This window comes from Corvus hawaiiensis, chromosome 1 (genome assembly GCF_020740725.1).
Source record: "Corvus hawaiiensis isolate bCorHaw1 chromosome 1, bCorHaw1.pri.cur, whole genome shotgun sequence".
Lineage (NCBI taxonomy): Eukaryota > Metazoa > Chordata > Aves > Passeriformes > Corvidae > Corvus > Corvus hawaiiensis.
This window is the reverse complement of record NC_063213.1, coordinates 19,069,104-19,092,669: the sequence shown is the minus strand read 5'-3', so window position 1 is coordinate 19,092,669 and position 23,566 is coordinate 19,069,104. Positions and strand designations below refer to the sequence as shown.

At 41.2% G+C, this 23,566-nt stretch overlaps 1 protein-coding gene across 5 annotated transcripts in view; it reads right to left on the bottom strand.

Annotated features, from left to right (window-relative positions):
* NEBL (nebulette) overlaps positions 1-23,566 on the bottom strand; it is a 260,639-nt gene that overhangs the window by 137,511 nt on the left and 99,562 nt on the right. For 2 of the 5 annotated variants that reach the window (XM_048295474.1, XM_048295482.1), the window contains exon 4: positions 4,084-4,191. In XM_048295474.1, coding sequence (XP_048151431.1) covers positions 4,084-4,191 — 108 coding nt within the window. The other 3 variants (XM_048295425.1, XM_048295431.1, XM_048295441.1) reach the window with 3 other exon arrangements.

Below are 23,566 nucleotides of genomic sequence, written 5' to 3'. Positions count from 1 at the left end.
ACTGGAGGTAGATTGTGAACCTTGATAATTAAAAACCCCACACCAGGCACCACATTTCATTAAAGACATTTAAAGACAATTAATATACACCTTTTTTCATTAGAACCCACATACAACACTTTAAAGAATGCTACAAGATCTTCACACACTCTCTTCATCCAATACAGGCTTCACTAACTTCAGTGAGGAGTTCAACTCCTCATACTTGGCAAGCAACTCCCTTACCCCACAGAGCGGTGATTCAGAGACCTTCTCTCCATTAACTCTACTGTCCTTCCTAAGTTCTTCACCAAAATAGGATACCTTGGAAATGTGTTTTTCAAAGCAGATTTCATCTGCTTTCTTATTTTCCTTCTTTGCATTAAGGCATAGTTTTCATTTCAGATACGATCCAAACCTACTGGAAAATGAGTCACATACAAATAAATTAACTGCATGGCTTCATTTTTCTGTCTCTCCAAGAGATGAAGGGCACAAATGTGTGGTGCTTATTGCTCCTACATGATTTAAGTTCATACCAGCATTAATGAGGAAGTGAGGAATGCTTTTACATGGGCTCTTAATGCAATGAGCACAACCACTGTGAAAGCTTCCATGCATCCTTCCAGCCATACAACCAAGCCAGCAACCTCTACTCTCCAAGCACTGGCCTTTATCTTAATGAAAGCTTCTCACTCCATCAATTTGTATGGACACCTGTTTTCTTTTATACTTTGCAGACATTTACCAGAAACATATTTAAGAAAGAGCAACTTATTTCACATAGGATAAAACATGCTTCAAGTCATATATCTAGACATAAAAGTACAGTGGCAGTAAGCTGCAGCTCATTGCTGCAGACTGCTGAAAGTGTTCCATTTCCCCAAAGAAAATATTATTAGATTGAGTTTCTACTCCCTCCTTTAGCCCTGTGTCATGATAGACCAATAATCTTTTGTTGTCATCTTTATTTATTCTGTTCCTTTTGCCACCTTAACTTTTTCCTTGTAAAACCAGTTTGCAGTTAGCTTAATTGCAAAATCACCTATAAAAATACATGGGGTTGGTTTGGTTTTTTTTTCATTTTGAGAATCTTTGCATTCATATTGAAAATCCTTTCAAAGTTCAAGAGGGACAAAAAACACTGCAAGGTCCTTTGACAAAATGTACACTTTTCTCTGTATGAACAGTACATATTTTTTTTGTATTGACTACATAGTCAATGTCAAAATATGTTGTCCATCTGCAGAACTAGGCTAAAAAAATCATGCGATACTGGGATAAATTTCATTCTTTTCTAAGAAGCTGCATTCTGGTCCTGATACCTCCATAAGAGCCATAAAGTAAAGTCCACAAGTTTGGTCTAAATCTTCAGAGGAAGGACTGCTGGTGGCAAAATAACAACCAAAATTCAACCCCCTTTACCTACCCACTCTCCTTCCAGTGCCCCCATGATTTTTTTCCTCACAAGGTTTATATTCATATCACAAGAGATTCTTTAAAAAGTCAGAGCACTGTGCTAATATCCATATGCTGCCAAACTTCATATCAGGACAAAAAAGACAATCTTTTAAAAACATTTATGCTACTTAACATTTATTATTATAAAATTTATTTTGTTATTTATTTTCATCAAGGATAGCTACACAGTTAACTGTTCTCACTTACCCCTTCAATGCAGTAGTTACAATTTTGGTTCAAATAGGCTCTTTGAGAAGTTTCTAGTACTTCAAGGTGAAATCAAAACAAAACTGAAAATTAAATAGATATATTAGTATTCTTCCATTTTTCTGTATCTGAAAATTAAAATTATTTTAGAATTATTAAAGTGCTTACCTTTCAGTGTCTTGAAACCTTAATTAGATCCTTAGTCCATGATGTATACTGCTTATCTGACAAATACAGAAACTACTCTGTGTGGAAGGCATTTCTATAATTCAGGAGCTTTCTAATTAAATTGAAGATGTGGCCTATGCACAATTATCTTTCTAGGATATAATGCTATAAATTGTTATTTCAGTATAAACAGAAATGAAATGCAACTTCTTTTATCATGCACATTTTAAAATTCCATTTTGCCCTTCAAGACTAATTATTTCTAATATAGTCCCTGACTTGGAATCTCTCTCAGCTACGTACATAAGTAAAACAACTCTCTATTATTAAGACTGGATAGAACAAATCTACATTGTTAAGAATTGGTTGGTTAGAAATGAAGAGAAAGGAGTCTTACATGCAATGACCAAGAGAAAAAACTGAAATAAAACCACTTTTCCCATTTTAAAAAGCTATTTCTGGATCTGAAAAGGCAGGTGAGTATCCTTGGTTCAGGAACCAGACAGTATCATAAATCATGCAACGATCTTCCACTAGGAATGAAACCCCCTTAATCCACTCAAAAATAGAGATGGGAAGAAAGCTCTTTCCCATGTCACAAAACTACTTGTTTGTTTTTATTATTTCCTTTTCCCACAACAGAAAACCCAATATGCTTTGAACAAGAGAGAGGTAAGAGCATGCAAGTGAGCTGTGTCATACTACCCTGTACTATGATGTTCAGGGTACTGGACTTGGGAAGTCTAAATAAATTTCTTGGCAGGCCAATATCCCAAACTGAGCACCACAGACCTGCTGCACGGCACTCCTCTCAATCTCTCCTAACAGAGCAGACCCGTGCAAGGGATTAAGTATTCACCAGAGCATTGCTTGTTTCATCTCCTTGATGCGTTCCAGAGCTACCCCACACAAAGGAATCACTCTTGCTTGAGGAAGCTGTGTAGGTCATGAGAGGACCTAATTTAAGTTCCTGGTCTGAATAAAAAATACAGCTGATTAAAACCAGGGAGTCACTGAAGTTTCCCAGATCCCAAATGGAAGTCTTAATGGCCATGTTTTTCACCACTCTACATTTTTCTCTCTTACAAGCCGGTAATTTCAGTTGCCCCAGTATGAACATAAGAGATGAGCTTTTGTTCTCATCTTGCCTATACAGCAGCAGTTGCATGGCTCTTAAATAAACTGTCCTCTCCATTAGCCAAGGCTCCAGGAAATGAGCCCAAATTTTTCATCTCAAAGACTAGCTCTGGACATCAAAATCTTAACTAGTGAATGCTTTGGCAATAACGGTAAATCTCCATTGCTGTGAAAAACTAGTATTTTTCAGAGATTTTTTTCTTCAATAATATCCCAACTTGAAGAAAGTTCTTTTCTTTCAAGTAAATAAATCCCATTCTTTTCATCTGATCATACTTGCACGGGGTGTCTCTGCTGCTGTGCTCTTATTTTACTACTACAGAGAGTGATTCAAAAATATTTTCCCAAAATAATCCATAGGGACAAGTTCTTGCAGCAGAAGAATGATCAGAAAGGAAGTCAGGACAAGTGAATAGTATTGATTCTGCATCATTTCTAGTTCACACAAGTTCTTACCTATTTTATACATATCAGAACTTGCACTACATATCACTCAATATTCCACCATGAAGTGAGTTAAACGTGCTACAAGAGAATACAATGCAAATAAATAACTTTCTAAGTGAAAATATAAATCAGGAAAAGTCCCGTTTTTAAAAATCCCATTCCTGTAAGCTAATGAAATATGTTAGGTTTTGCTATTTGCCATTTCTTTGTCATCTTGCAGAGCATTGTCTCACATGTATTTTCTTTTTAAACTCAGCATCAAAATTTTATCTGCTTCTAGAAAATTCCATCTTGCGTTATGCTAATTTTGACAGCCCCTGCTAAAAAAGAGACAAAACTTTTTAACTTACATAATGTATATACTTTATACGTAAACAAAAAGTTACAAAAGTATTCTTACTTGCTGACAAATCTATTAAAAGGGCAAAAAGTGTCAAATCATTTTAATAAAGAAAGTACTTTGAGCATACTAGCTGAAAGCTGGAGAGGTGAACACACATTGCCAATGTGCTGTACAAGTCCATGGTATACAGTTACACACATTTCAAAATCTGACATACACAAATCAATCACCAAAATCAGATTGTTCACTCGCACAGACTTCATCGGAACTACCAACAAACACGCCTTTTCTTAGACACACTATTTTTCCATCTACAATCACTTTAGGTTGCAGTCACATACATTACTGATTTGTTCCTGAGTCCTTTTCAGTCTTTGTAACTCGGGCGTATCGGTCACAATACTGAACCCTCTTCCTTTGCTTTCTTCAAAGTCTCTTTTGTATTTTACCTACAGAATAGAAAATACAGAAGAACAGGGTTGTTTTCATTTTCCACAATGTGCCCCTAGCAATTTAGCATTTTTTTTTACTGTAAACAAAGTACTTGTGAAAGGCTTTCAGCCTTTAAAGGAGAAGCCTGCCTTCATCCACTAACAGAGATAGGCAGCGACTGGGCAAAATTCCCCAGTGCTCAAGCAACTGCCTCCTCCAGGGGTGCCAAGGGCTCACCTCCACGAATACCACAGCTGTGGAAATATCACTCTCTGTGGTCATTTCATTCTCAGAGCAGTTACCACAGAACTATAGCACTTATTCTCATACAAAGAAAAATACCTATAACTAAACCTGGAGGTCTTCTAACACACAGCTTCACATTCCATCCTCTCCTCATGATGATTCTACCAGCCTCTTTCCCAGTTGAAACATAAATTACACGGTAAAACAATACTGTATGAAAAGAGTATTTAGACTATCATGAAGTCAAATCTTTTTAAGTTATGGAATGGCTGCCTGTACAAGCTTAATTTGTCCCTCTTGCACATATGCATTCGGATATTGTCTTTAATCAGGTACTCATATATTGTACTTTGGCAAGGCCCCCTGCTTTATTGTGTACACAGCAGAGATGGTTCCATATGTGGTGTATCCTATTTTTTGGACAGACTACTTAAATCCTACCATCAAGGTAGGAATTTTAGTTTCCCCAGAAGCTTTTATATAGCTCTCATCACAGCCATTAATCAAACTTCATAATGCACCCTAGAAAGTGGGAATAGCAATAGCCACGCTACTAGGGCAACCTGCAAATTGAGGTAAAATAATCTTAATTTCTGAAAACATACAGGGGTCTCAGGGTGTTCCCTCTTGGACTCCTGACAGCTGAATATGTTCAAATTATAGGCTTGGGTTACCTGTACAAATACCCAGTACTTCTGCAAATCAGTCTTTGGGTACTCAGTTTCAACATAAAGAAACAAGATGAAATCTCTAAAATCTTAAGTCACTGTTGAGCAACAGACAAAATTCTGCAGCAACAACAGAGTCAAGACCCATGTCTTCACAGATGGATTCAGCTACCTTACCCATAACAATTTCCTTTCATTTGCTATAGCCCCTGCTTTACTCACTACACACATCCAGATTTTGCGACATCCTGGGAGAGCAGTAGCACAGACAAGGCAGGATTCTCCTATGTTGGGGCCCTCCCCCCCTGCCGTGAGGTCCTGGGAGAGGGGCCCTGGGGGGAGACACAGGATTTCCCTGCCCCTGGTCAGCCTCGTTCCCCATCGGTTGTTTTGTGTTCCCCTGCACGGGCAAGGACCCTCGGGTCCCGTGATCACGGGAGTTCCTCGGCAGAGCCCCGGCCATGCGGCTGGAGAAATAAACATCTCTGAAACATCTATCAAGAATCGGTCCATATATATTTCTTTCCACGGGCCTCGTTGTTTGATATGCGTGTTACAGTATCTGCACTGTAACAAATGGTGGGTAATGCAAGCAGAACAATCCCCAATTCCTAAGGACAGCAACTGATTTGTGAGTAAACTCTAGAAACTCTGGATTTCTCTTCTTGTTTTTGTTTTGCTATTCCATCTCTAAACTATGGAGGAACCGTGGAAAGACTCTTGGCTCTCAGAGCTGCATATGGACATTTATCTTAAACTTGAAAAGATTCTTGAACAACGATTTGTAAATTTTAGCTTAATTCAAGCTCAAAAGGAACTGAAACATTTCCTTGCATGATTGTTTAAGAACTTTTTCTATGTTTCTTGGGATTTAATTCTTACCAAAGACTTTTGGAAGACGGTTTGGACACAGTTAATTCCTGAGTCAAAATATATGCCAATGGAAGAATATTTTCGTGAATATTATTTAATTACTGAGACTGTTGAGCAATGTCAGCTGTGTCCTGGCGAAGGGAAGCCTGGCGCAGGGACCGTGCAGCCCAGGCCACGTGGACTGAGCACTCTGTGAACAGCAGCGAAGCAGTTCCCGCGCGCGGGCGGAGTGACGCAATCTGCAGTGTCGGCAGCAGAGAGAGGTGCAGCAGGAGCGGCGTGACCCAGCGGTGCCTGCTCGGCCCTGCGCAGCGCGTGGTGGAGCAAGCCCCATGAAAAGCCAACCAAGAGGGGCGGTGCACGGGTGGCAGCTGGCGGCGGTGGCGGCAGAGCGGAGCCGCGCCTAGCCAAGACACGCGGTGGAGCAGCGCCGCTCGGAGGGCACAGCGCGGCCGCAACGCGGGGGCCTGGCCAGAACATTGGAGTCGGCGAGGCAGCAGCTACGTGGGACAAGCAGCCATGACAAACACGCAAGCATGTGATAGGAGGAGTTGTAGCAACGAAAATCACAGGAACTGTGAAATGGTACAATGTAAAAAACAACTATGGATTTATAATGCGAGATGATACAGGGGAAGATTTATTCATCCATAGAACTTCCATTAAAAGGAATAACCCTAAAAATTACCTGCAAAGTGTAGGAGATGGGGAAGTTGTACAATTTGATTTAGCACAAGGAAAGAAAGGTTTACAAGCAGCAAATGTTACTGGGCCTGAAGGTATTCCAGTCAAAGGCAGCCGTTATGCACAAAATTATAAACAATATCCATCCCAGCAACTTCCCTACCCACAGCCTACTTTCCCCTTTTACCCTATACCCCATATGAACCCTTTCCTAAATTTACCCATCCCCAGTTTATTCCTAATCCGTTTTTCACCCCATGGCTTCCCTATACAACTCCCTTTCCCTACAACTCCTCTCCAATGACGAGGGGGGGATGACAAGGGGGAGGGAAGAACTTAAACCCTCTCCTGCCTCAGTTTCCCCACAAAGCATGCTCAGAGAGTCTTGTCTCCCTTCTGTCAGCCTTAACATGTTCCAGAGAATCTGTTTGGACATTTAAAGACTCAGGAGGGTGGCTCGTTTTGTTTTGAAACTGTCCTTGTTATCTCATGTTTATCCAGTTGTTTTCAATGTTAAGTTTTAAATCTCTTTTTGTTAAAAATAAACAGGTGAAATATTGGGGCCCTCCCCCTGCCATGTGGGGTCCTGGGAGAGGGGCCCTGGGGGGGAGACACGGGGTTTCCCTGGCCCTGGTCAGCCTCATTCCCCATTGGTTGTTTTGTGTTCCCCTGCGCGGGCAAGGACCCTCGGGTCCCATGACTGAGCAGTTCCTCGGCAGATCCCGGCCATGCAGCTGGAGAAATAAACATCTCTGAAACATCTACCAAGAATCTGTCCATATATATTTCTTTTCCATGGGCCTCGTTGTTTGATATGCATGTTACAGCATCCGCACTGTAACACTCCTTCACGCAGCTGATAACCAGAAAACACCCAGCGCATGCACCAAATTCAAGGCTTATTTCACAAACAAGCACTTAATGTTATGATAGTGATGCACAGGAAGAAATACTTCTAAATCACGAAAGTTAAGTTTCACAAGGCTATACGACTTAGTTTGTTCTCCCCATCCTAAACCTCAATCAGTAAGTTCATAACTTTTGCTTTTTCTTTAATACAGCTCACACGTAAGCACACCAAACAAATCCCTGAGACACAGCAGCAAATGATCACATCAACAAACTACCATTTTTCCTGTGTTCCAGATTTAGAAGTGGCTGTAGATTTCACACAAGTCAGTATTTTCATGCCACCCTAAGCAAAGGAAACAGACCCTTCCACTCAGGCTTTTGAGCAAACCATGGGCTGATTGGCCCATGTCTTTCTGTTAATCTCCCCCAGGTTCAACCCCTCTGCAACCTTCCTTCCATTTGACCACCATATTTCAGATATCAGTTTGTCTCATTTTGTGTTTCTAAACTAGTCTAGTCCATCTGTTCATAGCTTCTTGTTAAATCTTTTTACCTAAGGCACTCCAATATTCATTGCCTGTTATCTCCCTTCTACCAAATGGCTCTCCATCTTCACACTGACTCTCAGAGGCTTCCTTAAACATACTGGGTGGACACACTATTCCAGGACTGTCTGGTGCCAGGAAAGAAGTCTTAGAAGTATCTCTGAACTTTCTGTATTTGAAGTCATACGAAACTTTATCAACACTGGACTTCCATGACCAAGGAAACATGACTAACATAAAAGACTCTTTCATTTCAGCAAGCTTCAATTCTTTAGCCCTAAATGCTAAGACAACTGAGCTGTTCAACAACTCAGTCGAACTCAACTGCTTGAAACAAACAAACAACCTGCCAATAATTCCAAGCAAGGGAATAGTCTCAGCCTTGGAAACTGCTGAGTATTTTGTACAAAAATTACAAATTTAGCCTGAAGCAGGCAGCTGACATGGAAATGTTCAGCCTTACTGCTTGAAGTTTACCAGAATCATGAGCAAATGAACACATCTTAGAAATGGGTTCAGCCCTACCTAAAAGAGAGATTAGCTATTGTTAGAAAGAGCATTTCCTGTTATTAGTTCCAAATGTACCAGACATTAACTTCAAATGACCTTTATTCATCTTACAAAGGAGCAGAAGAAGAGAGGGAGGGAACTAGATAATTTTAACTTAATATTATTTTAATCTCCCAGTCAGATAAAAAGGGCTCCTACTCTCTATTAATAAATCACTTCACAGGAATAAGGTTAACTACAGTTCCCAGAGCAGCTATTTTGAAACCATTTAAAAAGGAAATTATTTAAAATATTAGCAGAATTAAAATATGTGTTATTGGATTTTGTTCCTAACTTCAAAATGTAGGTTTTGAGTTATAAAAATCACAAAGTAATGCAATGTTTCATGAACACAGCTCTGTGAAATGTGGCCCACTAAAACTCCTAGTTAGTGTAAGTTCAAAAGAAAAAAAACCTCTGTTTTCAGAAAATGTCAAATAATAAAGGTGCCAGCAATCATTTAGAATTGAAAAGAATATTCTGTATAGGAGCTGTAAACATCACTACAACAAATTATTTAACTGTACACCAGGGCTGTCTGGGATGGAGTTAACTTTCTTCATTGCAGCCATTATAGTGCTGTGCTTTGTATTTGTACCCCGAACAGTGCTGATAACACACCAGTGTTTTGGCTATTGCTGAGCAGCGCTTGCACAGCTTCATCCTCAACACCATTCCCATAGGCTGGGGGTGCATGAGGGGTTGGGAGGTGACACAGCCAGGACAGCTGACCCAAACTGACCAAAGCGATATTCCATATCTTAAAATATCATGCTCAAAAAAAGCAAAAGGGGAGAGGGGACATGAGTGATTAAGGCAGTCTTCTGAAGCAACCACTACGTGCACCAAAGCCCTACTTCCAAGAAGTGGCTGGACATTGCCTGCTGATGGCAAGTAGAGAATAAATCTCTATTTTGCTTTGTTTCGGAGTGCAGCCCTTGCATTTTTCCCAAAAACCTTGACACATAAGGGATTGGGGGTTTTTTTGTATTTTCTCCCTCTGTCCCACTGAGGAGACGGAGTGAAAGAGTAGCTTGGTGGGCACCTGACATCCAGCCAAGGTCAACCCATCACAAACTGAAACCCTCGAAATTTAGTTTTGAAATGGAAATGTGTAACCCCTAATGACTGAATCATAAATGCAGTCATTTCCTACAAAGATAATTTTTAGTAACTCCTCACCAAAATCCCAGCCAGTGGCTCATAATGCTTTGCACTGGCTCCAAAATGCAGTCCCACAGATGCAGAGAACCCTCAGTGGTGTCTGCCCTGAAAAACTGATCTTCTGAGAGACAATGTGTGGCATAAACATTAGACATCAAACTGTAATAAATCACCATAAATGAAAAATTTTTTAATGAAAATACTTCGTGAGAAGTAATTCTGCATAAACCCACAGTGAAAGGACTAAGTGATCTAACAGATCTTTCACAAATCAAACTTCTCAGATTAGCAAGAGATCTTTGAGACACCCAAAGACAGGATTGTGTAAATCCATTCACAGGGTCAGCATAGAGCAGCCAGAGGGTCCATCTTATTCTCTATATAAAATATTATGCTGGAGAAAATGCTGCTCATATTTTTTTGAAGGTACACTTGGCACTTGGCAGCAAAGTCACCTATTAGGCTAACAAGATTAATTTTTCCTGGGAAAAATACTCTGAAAATATAAATGAAGCATAAAAGATTGATTATACTCTTGGGGGTTCTGGCACCTACCCTTAGTCCAGCCTCATCTGCAATACCAGAAGCACATATCAGTTGAAAATACACCATAGGAGTCCAAAAATGCCAAAGAAAAAGAGTCCAAGAAAGAATTCAACATGGTGGATCATCATGATCTTCTCATCACTGGAGAGCTGTGAATAATGCTGACCTCAGAAATACTACCCATTCCATCTCCACCTCAAGATACTCAGCCACTACAGAGCAAATATTAATTCCCCAAAAGCTACAGCAATGTTAAAGCTCGTTTCCCCTACAGACCGGGTAGCTGTGTAACTAAATCGCCTACCTTATCTGACACACTGCATAGCCCCACAGTGTCAGGGTCCCTTACCCCCTGCCATGTAGTCCTGGGAGAGGGGCCCTGGGGGGGAGACACGGGGTTTCCCTGGCCCTGGTCAGCCTCCTTCCCCATTGGTTGTTTTGTGTTCCCCTGCACGGGCAAGGACCCTCGGGTCCCGTGACTGAGCAGTTCCTCAGCAGATCCCGGCCATGCGGCTGGAGAAATAAACATCTCTGAAACGTCTATCAAGAATCGGTCCATATATATATTCTTTCCACGGGCCTTGTTGTCTGATACACGTGTTGCAGTATCTGAACTGTAACAAATGGTGGGTAATGCAAGCAGAACAATCCCCAATCCCTAAGGACAGCAACTGATTTGTGAGTAAACTCTGGATTTCTCTTCTTGTTTTTGTTTTGCTATTCCATCTCTAAACTATGGAGGGACCGTCGAAAGACTCTTGGCTCTCAGAGCTGCATATGGACATTTATCTTAAACTTGAAAAGATTCTTGAACAACGATTTGTAAATTTTAGCTTAATTCAAGCTCAAAAGGAACTGAAACATTTCCTTGCATGGTTGTTTAAGAACTTTTTCTATGTTTCTTGGGATTTAATTCTTACCAAAGACATTTGGAAGATGGTTTGGACACAGTTAATTTCTGAGTCAAAATATATGCCAATGGAAGAATATTTTCGTGAATATTATTTAATTACCGAGACTGTTGAGCAATGTCAGCTGTGTCCTTGCACAGTTAAAACTGCTTCAGGGACCGTGCAGCCTCGGCCACATGGACTGAGCGCTCTCCGAGCAGCAGCGAGGCAGTTCCCGTGCGCGGGCGGAGCGACACGATCTGCAGTGTCGGCAGCGGAGCGAGGTGCGGCGGCAGCCCGCCCGGCCCCGCGCAGCACGTGGTGGAGCGAGCCCCGTGAGAGGAGCGGCGCGTGGATGGAGGCTGGCGGCAGTGGTGGTGGAGCGGAGCCGCACCCAGCCAAAATGCACGCTGGAGCAGGGCGCAGGGGGGTTGTCGCTCAGGGGCCGGAGACGTGGGCGTGGCCCCAAGCAGCAGCAGCACAGCTGAGAGCAGAGGTGGCGGCACGCGGGGAGCTGACGCCCCAGCCCACGCAGCCCCGAATGCGACCCTGGGAAGAGCATGCAGGCACGAGCAGCCCCGACAGCCCAAGCAGCCCTGGCAGTTCCAACACGGGAGCAAGCAAAAGCAAAAGAGAAAGCAAAAATGCAGCCAGACAGAAAACAGCAGCCACTTGGTAAAAGGAAAAAATCATTGTAGCTAAGGTTTTAGGAATAGTAAAATGGTATAATGTTAAACAAAATTACGGTTTTATAACGAGATGTGACAACCAGCAAGACATATTCATTCATAGAACTGCTATTAAAAAGAATAACCCTGAAAAGTACATCCCAAGTTTAGGAGATGGAGAAGTAGTAGAGTTCAAAATTGTGCAAGGTAGAAAAGGGTTACAAGCAGCAGAGGTCACTGGGCCTCATGGTGTTTCTGTAAAAGGCAGTATATATGCAAAAAATCATAGTCATGTTAGACAATATCTCCATTATAAGCCCCCCCCTACAGTCTCCCTTTTCTAATCCCACCTTTCCCTTTTACCCTATATCCTATTACCCCCAGTGTATTCCCAATCCGTTTTTCACCCATGGTTTCCCCCACAAAACCATGCCTTTGCCAATTGTTTCCCCAAAAATCCCTTTCCAATGCTGAGTGGGGGATGATGAGGGGGATGGAAGAAATTAACTATTGTTGTTTAGAGTTCCAACAGGTACAAATGGAAGAAACCCTCTCCTGCCTCAGTTTCCCCACAAAGCATGCTCGGGGAGTCCTGTCTCCCTAATGTCAGCCTTAAGATGTCCCAGAGAATCTGTTTGGACATTTAAAGACTCAGGAGGGTGGCTTGTTTTGTTTTGAAACTGTTCTTGTTATCTCATGTTTATCCAGTTGTTTTCAATGTTAAGTTTTAAATCTCTTTTTGTTAAAATAAACGGGTGAAATGTCAGGGTCCCTCTCCCTGCCATGTGGTCCTGGGAGAGGGGCCCTGGGGGGAGACACAGGATTTCCCTGCCCCTGGTCAGCCTCGTTCCCCATTGGTTGTTTTGTGTTCCCCTGCGCGGGCAGGGACCCTCGGGTCCCGTGATTGAGCAGTTCCTCGGCAGAGCCCCGGCCATGGGGCTGGAGAAATAAACATCTCTGAAACGTCTATCAAGAATCGGTCCATATATATATTCTTTCCACGGGCCTCGTTGTCTGATACGCATGTTGCAGTATCCCCACTGTAACACCACAGATGGTGGCATCATCATGTCTCATGTCCAGCAAGGAAGGAGTAAGCAGGTAGAATAAGGGGATGGGACCCCTCACACCCACATTTGCCCTGAGAGGAACATTCATAGACCTACAGTCTTTACCACACCCTGAATATTTATGAATTTGTTTTGGTATGCTGAGTTTGAGGCTTGCCCAGAGCCATCTGCTCCTTCTGTGCCCAGCACACACAACTACTTCCCAAAGGTCACCATCTGCTAATACACTGGTTTTTAGAGACTGGCAAGAAATCCTCTCCCACAGTAAGGTCCTAGAGGCACATCTTGGCAAAGATGCCTTTGTTTGGATCTGCTTCTTCCGTAGAGCATATAGATTGTTGATTTTGCCTCAATTTTTCTTATTTCTTACAAAATTAATGGCAAGACAGAGATAAAATGTACTCTGTAAATTAGGTTTTTATGAACATGACTAGAACAAATGTTTACAGGTAAATCAAATGTACAGAACAATTCTAGACTAATTTCAGTAAGACTTTTTTTTAGGTGACCTCCTTCTCAGTGGGATCCCAGACACTGTCCTGTCTGACAAAGCCAGGTTTCAGTCTTCGTGGTATAGTTTGTCTTCTAACACTGCCCACAGCTTTACATCTCATTAATCTTCTGCTCATATTAGAGGTACAGTTAAGTTCCGTCTAAGACCCAACAGCAGTACCCAATCAGCCGAAGCATTGCTTCTCCTAATGGCAGTAAAACATGGTCTTCCCACTGTCAGTCAATTAGAACTATTATCCACAGTAAATCTAAACGGGAATACAGGAACTGAAAATGGCATATAGGGCAGACCAAACTGTCCTGAAAATTTTTATATTAACTGGAAGCTCTAGGTTGGGCATTCCTTAGGGAAGTCAAGGAGCCATGGACTCCTAAAGGGTCCCTGATGAATGAGTTTTGCTGTAACAGGGGACTGCACGGTTACAGATCTCATCACTTTTCTCACATAAAGCAAAATAAAAATTCCCCAAGATTGAAGTTTGCAATTTTTTCAAATGGTCTTTAGAATGCACAAAGCCGTAATTTAGGTTTTTTTCCCTTTCAATATAGAAAAAAAAGCCATTTTCACAATTCATAGCTCTGAAGCATTCATCACAATAGTTGAAATTTTCTGAGAGAATAAAATTTCTCATTCAAAGATGATGTAAAACTGAAAGCATCAATACTCCAACACAACAAAAAGCCTTTGCTTTTAATATGGAGTAAAAATTCCAAGTGCCATTGCTATCATTAAATATTCTTTCTACATAACTCATTCAAACATTGGGCAAGTCTGTCTGTGCCACCCTGCAAAGTACAGCCTCAGCAAGTCTCCTACCATCTGCAAATCTCTGCACTGTAATTTCCTGAAGATCTTACCAGTTTTAGCAGGGAACTACTGCTAAATAACAGAAATCTTGGAATCCACGTCAGAACAGTTAAAATGTTGGATGGGGGCAAATTAAAATATATAAATAGTAGCTCTGGAGAGAACATCTCTACAATGTGGTCTCTTTATACTTAGGATGATGGAAGTGGCTCAGATAAAACGCATGGGCAAAAGTGTTCCATACCCCAGGATGTGCAGGGACAGGAAATTGGAGGCAGTGAGAGATCAAAAATTTCAGAATGAGAAAAAGATGGGAGTCCTCCACTTGGATGTATGACAACAGCATGTGAACATTAGCTGGGATCCAAGTAAAATTATGACAGCAGAGAGTGCAATCTGATACTGTTTCAACAGGCTTACATCCAAACAAGTCGACTAGGCTCCACGCCATCAAAAATCACTTCCACTGAAACTACATAGGCGCTTCTGCCCAAAAAATTATTTTTCTGCTACTAAGTATGCTCTTAAGTGCCCTGCACCTTGTTTTGCTCTTGAGCGAAGAGGAAGTCAGTGAGATTCTGTTCTTTTCTATTAAAATGTAACACTAATGTTTTCCAAAGGCTGCACACAAAGAGAAGATGACATAAAACACAGGCCAGTCTCAAAACAACTTGATTTTCCCCCATGTCCACCAGTGATTATCATCCATTCAACGTGTGCAACAAATTTTACATCCACATTTTAGAAGCAGTAAACAAATTCTGTGCAGAACTGCAGCTGAGGAGATACAAGGTTGCAACCTTCATGACAGAGACATAGCGTCAGATCTTCTGCCCACTCCCTTTCACTTGGTATATTCTGTGTTTGAACTACTTTATCTCCAAGGAACAGAAGTCTGGGGAGGTGAAGGATTTCTTATTCTACCACAACAGAAAGATATCTGATTTTACCATATCTCATCTCCAGGCAGAAAATGAAAGATTGATATATATAATCCAAATGCAGCCTGATAAGTTACCACAAATTTTAATAATACCCTCAAAAGTGAAACCACTGACAGCAAACTCCTCCAAACAGAACAACAATTATCCGACATAGCGGGGGGGGGGGGGGGGGGTGGGAGGGAAGAGGTGGGAAGGAAACACATTTAAATGTCTCATGTATAGATTTGCTAAATCCTGGAATATTGCTTTTATCTCCAGGGTCTGAACTAAACATATAGTCCCTGTCTTGCTGTTTTCATCACTGGGAAAGAGAACGGCCAGGCAACCACCAGGAAAACTATAAACTCAGGAGCTGTGTACTCTAAAGGAAGTATGCAGTAAATCATGAGCATGTGAGCTGCTGTATGCTTACACTCCACAGTGGACAGAAAATACATAGCTGCTGGTTGGCTAAGGCTCCAAGACTGAGCTAGCAAGTCCTACTGAGAGGCAGGATGTGTTAGCTCGGGCTCAGTGCCATGCAAACCACGGTCATGCAGCCTGTAGTTGGCTCACAGTACTAGCAGAGCTCAGAGGCATCTGGCCACTGGGTACCAGAAAGATGTAACACACAAATGCACATCCACACAAAAGACAGGCAGCTACAGCTATTCTGGGGGGATTAAAAAAAGAAACAGCAAACATTCCCTTCCCTGCAAAGCCCCACCAAATAAAACCTCACAAAACCTACCTAATAAATATTCCAAATAACACAACGGTCATATTGATCCAGAGTACAGAATATTCACACAAAGAATCAAGCCAAAAACTGAACTAAAAAATACAGCATGGCATGTAAAGAAGATTAACTACAGAGGGGATGTAAAGAAGACTGACCTCAGAAAATTGTAATACTGACCAAGGGCACAAGTTGTAGTCATATGCTACAAAAGGTAACCAAAACAAACACTAATGGGCAACAGAAGCTAGCACATGACATGTGAAGAAAAAAAACCTGTAAAACTTTAATGAACAACTGCCAAAAAAATCAGGGAATGTTCACTGCTGTAGCAGAAGAAAGCGGCTGAAACAAGTCCAACTGAGAGCCATACAATGCAGCCCAGAACAAAGTGCAGAGGGAAAGGAACTGAAAAATCTAGATTTGAGCAATGTAGATGTGCAGGCACACAGGAGTCACAGGAAATAATGGGACACAGTGCAGTTACACCCTCTGGCCTCTGGTAACAACTTAGCAAGCTTGGGGTCTCTCTGTCACTCAGACACCATGTAGCTCGTGCCTTATATACCACTCACTTTAGTAAATACCCTCTTGTCTCATTCATCTACAGCTCCTCTTGTTTATTTCCATGGTAAAGACACACCATCTCCTATTCCACAGAGTTAACAGATAATTTGACTTTAGGTGCTCTTACGGAACCTCCTTACAACTGTTTGTTGTGCCACTTATGGCTTATTTCTTGAAAACTGGGGTATCAAGTGGGAGCCTGCAGTTCAACCCTGTTTGCAAAATCCATGCACACTGGACGCAACCAGTGCCCCCTTGGCCATGTTAGTTAGGGATGTCTCATGCAGTCAGTTCCTCTGTCTCTGTACAACCAAGAGCAGGGGAGAGGGACTACCTATCATTTCCACTTAACTGTGAGGAAATTCTGAAATCCTTAAAATTTTGTGTGCCTTCCCAGTTATCTTTCTTCCACTCAGTAATGACGATAAAGCCAAAGCTACTGAAGACACCATGAAGGTAGCATAGGGCTTTAAAAGGAGCTTCCTTTTCAAAATTTGGAGGAAAAAAGGAAAAAAAATATGGAAGTCTATAAAATCAACTTCCAGTTAATACATACTCTACTCTGGCACCCAGAGATTAGTCTTAGTTAAACCCTAGCCAGAAGTTGACAGTAAACCCAGTTTTCCAAGACTACATTCTCTATTTTGTTCTTCATTTTAAAGTAAGAAGAAAAGGAAGGTGAATGCAAAATGATGCATGCAACAAAGGTATACAGAAAATACATAGTGGGCAGTTCAGCCTTTATGTTCAGAATTTCATTCATTTTCATCTCTGAATGTCAGATATGTCTGAATGTCTTAATAAATTTCAGATGCAGAGGGAACAGATACAGAAAATATTTTGTCCCAACTAAAATTCCAAAAACTGTCATAAGACAAATGTTTGTAAAGATGATTGAATCCCTGCAAATGTTAATCTTTGAAGAAGTCCATTAGCCGAATCTCTTAGAGGGAGTAATTTCTTATACAATTCAGTATGTAGGCAACTTCCTATAAAAGCAAATCTAATATCTACATCATCAGCCTCTCAAATAACATGATAGCAACAAGCAGAGTGAAGCTGTTACACAGACAGGAAACTCATACAATTTCAAAATTATAGCCACATGAACTGAGATCAGGAGATGCCAAAGGTCGCCAGTAGAATCAGAGTTGCAACTGGGTTCTGACTATCTTTTCTTAACAAATGCTGATGCTCAAATCATCTGAGTATAAGATTTCCAATACCTCCAAATTGTTTGCCTCTACTCCTAGCAAATGCTTGCACTGGTAAATCTACCCATTTGTGAAGAGGATATAGGCACATGACTCCAGAGCCCTTGGCTCGAGTTCATACTTCCCCATGCTCATCAAGAACTGGACCCCAGTCCTGCCACAACTCGCTGGAAAAGAGATACATGTTATCCTCGGCTCCTGACACTAAAGGACCCAAGGGATACATAAAAAAAAAATCTTAGCCACATACTCGGGTTGAAAGTCCTATAGAAAGAACATGCTAACTTGGGGCTACTTTTGCAGTGTGATGGTAACAGGGAAATTAGGCCACTCCATTTGTCAGTTCACTAAGTAAAATGGGCAATAAAAATATATCCACTTCCCTCATCCCGCCCCCATCAAAAACATTTGCTGCTCAGACTCTCATTTTAACATCCTTAAACTGAGATCAAACAATTAAATCACCCTCCAAGCCTGGCCTTCAATTTTAGGATCCTCTTTGGACCCCTCCGCTAAAGCTTGTTACAGTTAATAGGGAAATTCTAACTATATTCAGTTTATCCTTTATTACCATTATCCCAGGGAATTCTTGAGATGGTGATACTGGCAAGAAACAGTGGGCTTGTTGGACAAAAGGCAGATGTCACTATGCACAAACTCATCAACCAACTCGCTTCAACAGTGAGTGGAGAGAAAAGGTGTTTTTAGAGAACTCAGCTTATCCTGAAGAAGATATTTAGAACATTTTTTAAAACCCTATATTTAAAACATCTTTTAAAATACCTTAAAATGTAAAAATACAACTTAAAACTACCAAAAATACCTTTAGGTATCTTGAGAAGATATCTAAAGATATCTTTAAAAAGATACATAAAGCCAGGTGAAATGAACTCTATACAGAGCTCCAACACTCCCCATTATATTGTCCATACACCTCCTGTGATTCTGTATTCTTGTGAGCTACTTCAAAATAAATTCATAACCAGTTTCCTAAATGTTCAGAATTCTAGAGCTGCACACAGGTGCCAATACTGAGTTTGGTGTGGGATCAATTTTCAGACACAGAAACTATCAGCTGTATACAGCAGTGGTTTTTAAATTGAGAGCTGAATCACCAGATTTTTTCAAACTGTGCCTGTAGAGCAATGTGTAAAACTCAACTAAAAGAGTGGTTATTTATGATGTGCAAAGGAACGAGAAGGGCAAGTTACCCTTTAAATACATCCATTATTCATTCCTACTGAATACACATGACTTCTGCTTCAAACAGCGAGGGCTATGTTGTGAGAGATGCCCTTCTAATAAAAACAAGGCTTGAATGTTAGTACCAGAAGGTTCCCTGCAGGCTAAAAAGTGACAGTTGGCTGGGCTAGGATCAGAGCAAAAAGTGGGTGTAGCAGCAGGGCCTGCTTACATAGAAAAAAAGTGTAAAGAAAAGAAAGGGTCCACAAATTCAAGGAATTACTCCAGAAATTAACCGAAAAGTGTTGGGGGGGAGGGGAAGAAAAAAAAAAAAACACGACTGGTTCAGAAAAGGAAGACCAGGCATCCCCAAGGAGCAGATAGGGGCTGTACTTTCCATTTCTTATCAGAGATGTTAGCTAGTAATAATGAGCAAGCAGGAGGGGAGGGAGGGAAGAGAAAGAGGAGAACAGTTGCAAATCACCCCAGCTGTAAAAACTGCTCCCTTTGTTAAATGGCCCTTAGTGAGTGGAGAGAAGGTGAGAATTTAAAGAAGGGTCTTTGTTATTTAAATGCCATCCCGTGCTGCTTTTTCAAAACTTCCTTAGAAATGTGTAATGAAAGCAACTATTTTGCAGTTCCAAGCCACAGGCTTGGGGCTGGGGTTTTTTTTCTTTACTGACCAGGGAAAACTAGGAATAAGGTCATTGCCTCTTATAAAAGAGACAGATGACATTCCTAGATCTGATATATCCTACCTTCTGATTGTTCTTAAAGTTTTGAAAACATTACATGGATGAGCTTTATTACTACTGTACTTCTGAAACAGAGACTGATTCTGTAAACTTTTTAATAACTTTCAATGCTGTTTATTTTTCCTACTCACCTCCATTATGAAGGAACTTATCCCTCCCAGAAGAAACATAATCTTTTTATTTTAGGGGAGGGAGAGTAGTGGCAGAAATAGTCTGACAACAGTGATACAAACTCTATGTGACATTTGCATGCAAGGAAATAGACTGGCATACTATGTTAAAAAAAACTCCGAAAGATGCTAATTTTCCTGGATATGACATGGTTTGCATTTTTTTAGAGATTTCTTTATCTAGAAAGAAAAAGTGTCAGCCTACATTCAGTCAGCATGCTATATCCCCTTTTTAATATGTCTGGAAACATCATACCCTACAGGTAAGATGCAACAGGAATTTTGGTCTGCCCTGTCCAATTTACCTGTTCAGGGAAGTATCTTCCACAGAAAGCAAATACAGCTTCTGTGAGTAGAAATAGAGCCAGCCTGCTCAAATCAAACAAGCTCAATAAAAGATGCATTTCAATTTAAAGTTCATTAATTGCAAAGAATTTCATCCAATGCCTACAGTACCCTCATGTGCTGGCATAATAAGAAAAGAACACAACTGGTGGCAATTGCACAATGTGCTTTCCAAGATACTTGTTTGAATTACAGAGATTAGAAACAAGCTTCCCAGATTTCAAACAATGACTGTTGTTTTCCTTGACAATGTTTAGTATTTTCTGCTGTGGGGAAAAGCAGCAGTAAGTTTGATCTTTAGGCCTCCCGTCAATTAAAATTCACAGACTTTGAGAAATGGTAAATATTGCAAAATTAGTTGTAGTGTAATACAGAATAGAAGTTCAAAGAAAAACACTGTCTCTTCACAATGGAAAAACAAAGAGAAGCTACATCCTTGTCACTCCATACATCTACCTCTGTAAAGCACATTTGAATCATTATGTCTCGTTGCTTAAACAGACCATATAAGAGTAACTCTGGGCAGGAACTTCAAGGCCATTATTTCCACCACAATATTGTTTTTACATTATTTTCCTATCACAAAGCTTAAACGCACATTATAATTCCTGCCTAATGGAAAGATATGAAGAAGTATTTTCCATTTTCCAAAGCATGGGAAATTTTGAAGGGAGGCCACTCTGATATATTTTCCCTGAAAGGACTACTGCTGAACCAGACTCTGTGTGTTGTAATGGGACTGTGTCCAACCTACTGTAACCAGCAGGAACGTGGACTTCTCAAAACCCATTTTCAGCTGCAGTCATTGTTTGAAGGGGTCTGCCCTGCATGATGGCTTGCAGCCATCTAGGGACACTGTGTTAGCAGGAAAGCAGCCACTGATAGAGCAGTAGAGATCAAAACCTGACAAAAGAAGAATGTCTGTCTATTCTGACACCTGTAGAACATCCTGGAAACCGATACGTAATATAAAAGGAAAGTGAGCAAAGAAATGGAGACACCATATATTCAGCACAAGAGAGAGGGCTCTGACAAGAAAGTTCAGTGCTGCCACAACCACTGTCAGATAACAGCAAGAGGAAAGGAACTATAAGAAATTAGTAATTAGGTACATTGTACACACAGCGTTAGAGACAGCTGTTTGTTACACTGCTGAATACCAAAAGTACTATTGCTTTCATTTCCTCATCTGTTTACAGCCTTCTCCTGATTCTTACAGATGGAGTATAAGTTCTTTTCAGGCAGATACAGATTTTTTGTGTTGAATTTGTATGGCTCCTAGCAAAGCACTCTAGGACTAGAGCCATTAGATACTGCAGTAATGTGGGTATTTGCTGAGAGCTGACAGTGGCAGCTGTTCTCTCTGCCAGAATTTGACTAGGGTGTTCAGACGGACACCTATACTCACTGAGCCACTGCACCCAGGGGTTCATGTCAGTGTTATTCAAGGTGTTTGGGGTCTACAAACCAGCGGGGTCCAGAAAATTGGGTACAAAGGCAGAAGGAAGAAGATGCAGAGGACTGGCAGCAGCTAAGTGAGGAGTTACACTCCACTCCCTGACCCAGACCTGTGTCAATATGGTGCGTTAACACTGCTTGTCTCAGTATCAATACTGACACAGGCACTGCCTATATCAGACTTCTGAAGAGTGTGAGAAGCGCACATTCGAGCAGCTCGTCTGTCACCACACACATGGTGCGGCTCACATCGGCATACGGCACCGGCATGGGGAGCAGAGCGTCGATGGATTTCATACCAGAGAAAAAATATTTTTGGTTAGCTTAGTCTAACTTCAGTCACTCTGAGCAAACTGTGCACTGTATGTGCACTATTGTATCCTCAGTCGATGGTCATGTCAGTCCCAGCTCACACGGTCATGCCCCTGACAGCAGCATCAGTTCAGATTTGGCGCTCAGATAAACAAGGCATCAGATGGCAAGCCACAGGCTGCACATCCAAAACACCCCACCCTTCAGGGTGGCTCTTCCTTTGTTTGCTACACACTAATAATAGCCCAAGAGGTGGGGAGAAGCTCCTGTAACACTCCTGGCAGATTCACCCTTTTGGATTCTGCTTGCAATGGAACTGCTTATCCTACCCTGGCAGAGCTTGTGGCTCCAGAGGTGATGGAGCAAGCAGTGGTCAGGGTCAGGCCTTCACCTTCAGCCTCGGAGGCTCCTCAATGGAGTAAGGTCTGCAAACCACGTGTGTGAGAGTCAGCAATGTGGAGTTCCAGTGGGAGACCCAAGTGGTACAGTGGAAAGAGAGCGTGAGATGGAAGCACCAGAGAAAGAGAACAGCAGGGAAGAGAATTTCAAGGATAAATTTAACAGGATTTTGGATATTTGTCTGGCTGCATGTAAGAATTCTTGGGACCGTCATAAAATCCTGGACCTGTCTCAGTAATTTTCGAGAGAAAAATGGAGGGGAAAATATATTTGGCATTGCAAGAATACCAGGTGGCTTCACTGTTTGGCAACCATCTGGTCTCAGTTTTCTCTTTGTTAGTAGCACCAGCATCAAATGAGACAGAAATAGAAAATGTTAACTTTTAAAAAATACACAATTAGATGAATAAAAGCTACTGTCGAGCAAAGGGAATCCAGCAAATGCATAGCAGTGTGAAACACATGGCAAACCATTTACAAGAAAAAAATAAAAGCACAGCCACCCTGAATTAGAACTAAATTGTAGTTAATTTAATGCTTGTAATATTGCACAAGAATTATGATATTTTTGCTAATATTTTCTCATCATCCCCCCTCCAGTTCCTCCACACACCACATAGTAGAAGAGCTGCAGAAGCAGCCAGAAATGTTCAGATTACAAAGAAGGCAATTCAGCACAGAAGAAAAAAACTAGAGGAAGGAGGGAAACAGCAGCAGTGCCAGAGCTTGTAGGTGACTACGGAGGAGCAATCCAAAGGCCCACATTTATTGATGTGTCATTTAAAATTAAATTTAAAAGAAACCATAGTTGAATTTCACATGGAAATTTTTTGTCAAAAATAGCGATAAGTGCACAAAGAATGTAAGGCTTCTCTGAAGTGTCATTTCTTCAAGATGGTGGTTACTGACCCTAATGAAGATCAGTTATTTAAAATATGAAGGGTAAGCAAGGCTAATTTTTCGGATGGAAGGAGAGGAAAAATTATCTGCAGGTTGATTTGCCTCCACGTAAAACCTCTTTTGCTCACATGCAGTAGGCAATTACATGACGATGCTTTTGCACTTTACTAATATACTCAATTTGCAGGAAGAGTTTAAGACCTTGGCACAAAGATTTTTGCTTTTCTTATTTTAGAACTGAAATAAACCACCAAGTAGAAACAGAAAAATAACAACTACAGCAAACAAATCTAACTTGAAAATTAAAGAAGAAAGGCAGCTCAGCAACCAGAGACCTCCTGGCCTCTGCCAC